Source organism: Phalacrocorax aristotelis, chromosome 10 (genome assembly GCF_949628215.1).
Source record: "Phalacrocorax aristotelis chromosome 10, bGulAri2.1, whole genome shotgun sequence".
NCBI lineage: Eukaryota > Metazoa > Chordata > Aves > Suliformes > Phalacrocoracidae > Phalacrocorax > Phalacrocorax aristotelis.
Window position 1 is genome coordinate 25,999,952 of NC_134285.1, and position 6,000 is coordinate 26,005,951.

Below are 6,000 nucleotides of genomic sequence, written 5' to 3' on the forward strand. Positions count from 1 at the left end.
TTCATAGCCCTGTAGGTCCTGTAACCTGGTCACTGCAATGTCCGGAAATTTGATTTCCAAATGAGTAAGATGTAATTGCCCCCTCCTTCAGGCTGGCATTGTGGCTTTTTATACTAATACTTGTAGCAGTCGCACTGTGCTCAAAAAAGCCTGCTCTGGAAAAGATACCTTCTTTTTTGAGATACTAACCCATTACCTTATTAATGAAATCAGGTCAGCTTACAAGTGAGTCACTCATTTCACGTGCAGATCTCTAAGGTTGTACACCCCCAGGAGATGATTGAGAGCTCGCAGATGCCAGTACTTCAGGAATGGTGAATGGGAGGCAGCAGGGTTTTCTTAAAAGGCAGGTCTTGTGTTCAGTGCAAGCCACTTCTTGTAACGTAAAATTTGTGGTGCCTGCCCAATTCATTTAGGAGGAATTAAAGTACTTTGAGGAGTATTTTGTACAATAAACTGTAAATAAAAAGCCTTTAATGACTTAAATAAATCCCTGTGGCAGAGATGTTTGATGTTAGAGCAGATGATCTGGATCAAACTCGTACTCTCAAAGGAGTAACGTGTCATTGCTCAGATCCTCTAGCAGATCTCTTCCCACAAGATAACGGAAAATGATGAACTGTTCTGAAAAGGACCTGAATCGTGTTCCTTAACCAACATTCGTTCCTCATCTTCTCCAGTCTTATTGATTCTCTAAGGTCTTTTCTCTTACTTATCCTCCCCTTGTTTTGTTTTATAAGCCCACCAAATTGGGAGATACTCTGCCCCCTGCGAATATTTCAGGGATTGTTACCATTCTAGTCATTCATAACTTGGCCTTTGTCTTAGTCTCTGACTTGTCTCTCTAGGGAGAAAATGAATAGGCTCGTAACAGAGGTTCTGTTGAGAAAAGTAGTTGTAAGGGAGAAAGCAGGGAGTACGGCAACGCACCAGCAATTACAGGAACCTCATCACAGGGACCTATTCTGTGAATTGGGAGTAATCTCTTCCCTTCATGCATCCCTCATGGGTTGTTGGTTTTTCTTAATATCAAACCAATAAAATTAATATACCTCACTTCTCCTGGGAGAGGTATATTTATGGTTGAAAACAAAAGCAGTGATTTCCAACATCGTATGTGGTTTTGGCTTTAATCAGAAATTCAACCTGTAAGCTCTCTATTGTAAATATTTTACTTATGGGAAACTTTTTGTGTTATAGGCTTTCTGTGATACAAGCTAATAGATACAAAGACCATAGCACATACAAATGTTTTCAGAGATTGTGCGTGTTCATGTTTCACAGCTGTGCTATGTTTTTTCTTCATCATGCTTTTCTGTCAATCAAATATTTGAGAATGAACATTCAGAAGAAGAAACTGGGTCCATAACATAGCTCAATTGCAAAAATGTCTGCTTCAGTTTCAGAAGTGGAAGTATGTCCCCAATGGACATAAAGAAACAAATTGTACTTAGAAATACAGAAACAAATTTCGTCTTCTCTCCTTGAGCTGTTGCTACAGTTGTGCTTTGAGTTCTAATCTCTTTTGCTAACATACCTTCATAAGAGAAGTACAGGCAGACACTGAGATATGGATTGCCTTTCTGTTTTTCAAGGAGAAAGGTTGATGTGACACTTTCCCTTATCAAACCATCTCTTAACTTGAAAAACTTCATCATGTGTCTGCTCATATCAAATCTTAAGCTTTGGCATAATTTTATAGAAGAAAAATTGCAGTTAAGTGACTGCAGAAATCACTGCATGCCAATCTGTCTGGGTTTAGACTTAGTTTCTAGGATTGCATAGGTGGTGTCTTCTCAGATTAAACTGGTGTCTTTGCATCTCCGGAATGTTGAGATTGTCAGCTGCAGATGTCTCCTTGTTAATGGCGGATTGGCACTGGAAGCATCCTCCATCAGTGCTTCGTAATCTGCACAGCCAGTTGATGAATTGTCAAAAGGATTTGAAATATTATTCTCCATCTATGAGAAACATGACATTTTATTTTTTTTTTTAAATCTTGGCACTTTGAGAACTTTCTGTCTACACCATAAAAAGCTTCAGTGTTTTAATGTACAAAAGATGTCAATCCGGAGCTCCATATTTTCTGCTTTAGTGCTGGAGACGTGCACTTTTCCAATAAGTGTCTTGTACAGGGTTGACTTCTTCCAAAACCTTCAGGTGTTAACATAAAGACACACTGCAAAGCTTACTGGTCTTTGATGAGGAGACAAGGGAAAAGCACTAAGAGCATATAATAAAGCAGATGTTTCTGAATATTGGCGGTAATAAAAAAAAAGAGATAAATTCCACAAAACTTACACCCTCCTCCTATCCAGGTATACTTGTGCACGCATACATTGAAATGCACACACAGGCATTATTAAGAATTTTTCTGTACATATTTACATGTAGTGCTTTTACTTATACATTTAGATATAACAATAACTGTTTCCTTAGTGAAGTCCTTAAAATAGGACTGCATAAAGGCTGGGCAATTTCTGTGTTGCTGAACCTGGTGATACCCCTTTAAGGAAGTACTCAGTTTAAGAATGAAATTAATTCTTTAGCATGCTTAAAGTTATCAAAGCCTGTTTTATAATTTAGTATGTAACATACACTTCCTACACTTTTTTCTAGGAAAGAATTTCTAACTACAGAGCAGAAATGGCAGTGCCCTAACTCCGTGTTTTTAAATGCACCTTTCATGTTCTTCCCTTTCCTCTGCTTCCAGCTCCAGAAAAAGTCCATGCAACAGTTCAGTGCCAAATGACACAAAGAGGCCAGCAGACCTGATTGGTCAGGAAGTGATTCTGGTTTCCTTCCTTCTACTCCTCCTGGTCTGGTTTCTGAATCGAGAGTTTGAGGTCAGTTACCGCCTCCACTACCATGGAGACGTGGAGGCTGATCTTCATCGCACCAAAATTCAGAGCATGAGGGATCAAGCCGACTGGTTGCTGAGGAATATTATTCCATATCATGTGGCTGAGCAGTTGAAGGTTTCCCAGAGCTATTCCAAAAACCACGACAGCGGCGGAGTAATCTTTGCAAGTATTGTGAACTTCAGCGAGTTCTATGAGGAGAACTATGAAGGAGGCAAAGAGTGCTACAGAGTCCTGAACGAATTGATTGGGGATTTTGATGAGCTACTAAGCAAACCACACTACAGCAGCATTGAGAAAATCAAAACAATTGGGGCAACCTACATGGCCGCTTCAGGACTGAACACCTCGCAGTGTCAGGACAACAACCACCCCCATGGACATCTGCAGACCCTTTTTGAATTTGCCAAAGAAATGATGCGAGTGGTAGATGACTTCAACAACAACATGCTGTGGTTTAATTTTAAACTTAGGATTGGCTTTAACCATGGCCCTCTCACTGCTGGGGTCATTGGTACTACCAAGTTGTTGTATGACATTTGGGGTGACACTGTGAACATTGCTAGCAGAATGGACACCACTGGCGTTGAGTGTCGTATACAGGTGAGTGAGGAGAGCTACCGCATCCTAAACAAGATGGGGTATGACTTTGACTATAGGGGGACAGTCAATGTGAAGGGGAAAGGTCAGATGAAGACCTACCTTTACCCAAAATGCATGGACAATGGGATCGTGCCACATCACCAGTTGTCTATATCTCCAGACATTCGGGTTCAAGTGGATGGCAGCATTGGGCGATCTCCGACGGATGAGATTGCCAACCTGGTGCCTTCTGTACAGAATTCTGATAAGATAGCCCATGGCACAGATAACTCAGAAACCAGGGACATCCATCCTTCCACCAAGAAGCTCCAGAAAGATGCAGTGCAAGCAGAGGAGAGGTGCAGGTTTGGCAAAGCCACAGAGAAGACTGGCTGTGAGGAAGCAGGAACTGAGGAGGTCAATGAACTGACAAAGCTAAATATCTCTAAGAGTGTATGATGCACTGTCAGAGTTGCATGAAGTGCTCTGTCAATAGAAACACAAAGACATTTGCAATTGGCAGTTTTCTTTTTCTAGAGAGACCTTCTCAACACCTGGGTTGTACGTTTGTTTTCATTTCAGCGCCTGGTGCTGTGTGGATCACAGCTCTTCAGGGCTTGTTTTCATCCACCTCTCTCCTCCATGCCCCAAATCACATCCCAAGCTCCCCAGCTCACTGGGCAACCATCTTACAGCTGAGTAGAGGATATTAAGTGCCTTCAGATATACTCCATTGGACTCCCTGTCAAGGTACAGAGGCCCCAAGTGAAATCATAGCTTTGGGTATTTATCTAATTTTAAAGAAAAGCTGTGGTTATATCATTTTTATTGTTGTTTCTCACAAAACACTTTTTTTGGCTATTGCAACTCCTTGGGTTTTTTATATATCTCTGAACAATATTTTACTGTTATAAGACCTTTTGTATGTAAACACACAGACAAATGCGCATGTATTTACCATATGAGACTGATGTAAAGTGCCAGTAACGTACCACAAAAGAATGTCTTGGTGAGGGAGTGACACAATTTGACTTTGTGTTGGGCTGGAGGAGTTCTGCAGTGGCTCAACATTTAGTGAGAGTAGGCTGAACAACTGCTGTAGTTTTATTCTCCTTTACCAATGCTTTCTTCAACCTTAATGTGCCATTGTGTGCTTTGGATACACTTCCGTATAGCCAATGAGTTACTGATTTGTGGGAATGGAATAAGGGTTTGGACTTCACCAGCTCTCAGGACAGGTTTCCAGAAGCAGACGAGTGACCGTGAGAGTGTTACAATTCAGGTCTTACAAATCTAAAGGAGTGTCATGTTACTCTGTACCCTAGCTGAATTTGCGAAGGTAGGTGAAGTTTGGTATCTCTGAGCTGGTCTGATTTGAGCGAGAGAGAAAAGCAAAATAAATGTTTTGGGAATGCCTTTATTTATTTATTTATTTTGTTCCTGGTTTTATTTTATTTGGGGGTTTTCTTGTATGGAAGGGATAAAGAGAGATGAATTGTTAATTGGTTTAATAAGAGTATAAGATGGTGTTTCAGCCTCTTTGAACTACCAACCACTGTGAGGATGTTACCTAGGCAATATTTGTTTCAAAGCTGGTGAAACTTCTGAAGCCACCAAATGCATCTGTGTATTCCAGCTTCCCTCTGTACTCAGTCAATGGTGCTGCACGATATTTTTCAGGATTTTTTTCCCCCCCTACACTGTGCTTTTGCAGCAGGGAATAGAACAGCATGCTCCCTGCAGTCCACTGAAAGCAGGAATAGGGAAAAGAGTTCTTTCTAGTGAGCTAACAAGCACAATATTTTCCCAGTCCTGCAGATAACTCTGTGCAGGTCCCTGGGACCGGTGACCTGCAGGAGCACAGGAACCTGCCTACGCAGAGGGAACTGCAGGATGGGGGCCTTAGACTATACCAGTTTGCCCTCTGCATGCTTCCGTCACCTCCTTCACTTACATTTGATGTCCCACATTGGGTAATATTAATTATTGAACTACTCTATTTCAGCTAACTCCTTGTGATACCGAATAAAGAATTTTTATGCCCAAAATAAGTTTGTTAGCCAGGGAAGAGCTGGTGAAATGCAACGCTGTGCTGTCTGCATCTTGGTGTGGGTTTTAATTCTTTCTTTCCATCTGAACTAAAATCAGAATATACTGATACTTCTTTTTATTCCCTCTGTGATTTTTGGAGTTTGAGTAATAAATATATACATTGTGAAGTTCCTACTCGGCTATCTGAGGTCATCTACACTCCATGGGCAGCACTCAGCCCTAGAAGCCTTTGTCAGATGCAAATCTGTGAGATTTCTGGATCTCAGTTAGTTAAACAAGGCTCTGCACACTGTTCTCCCAAAAGCTGCTGCTTATGTGCCTCTAAATTGCGTTTGATAGGAACGCTATTTAAAATTAATCTTACCTGCTCAATCTGCCAGCACACAAAAGAAACGGGATTCTCTTCCCTGTACTTTTCTGCCACAGATGCTGTAGCCTGTCTGGGGGCTATTCCTGATGAGCAACAGTATAAAGTTTTTATTAGTGCACAGTTCTACAGCAGCCT

The 6,000-nt window shown here is 41.2% G+C and overlaps 1 protein-coding gene across 3 annotated transcripts in view; it reads left to right on the plus strand.

Moving 5' to 3' along the window:
• The window catches only part of ADCY9 (adenylate cyclase 9), a 93,930-nt gene extending 89,059 nt beyond the window's left edge, over positions 1–4,871 (plus strand). For all 3 annotated transcript variants that reach the window (XM_075106034.1, XM_075106035.1, XM_075106036.1), the window contains one exon: positions 2,714–4,871. In XM_075106034.1, coding sequence (XP_074962135.1) covers positions 2,714–3,902 — 1,189 coding nt within the window. In that variant the 3' untranslated portion in view covers positions 3,903–4,871. The remainder of the gene's footprint in view (positions 1–2,713) is intronic.
• Positions 4,872–6,000: the final 1,129 nt, after the last annotated feature.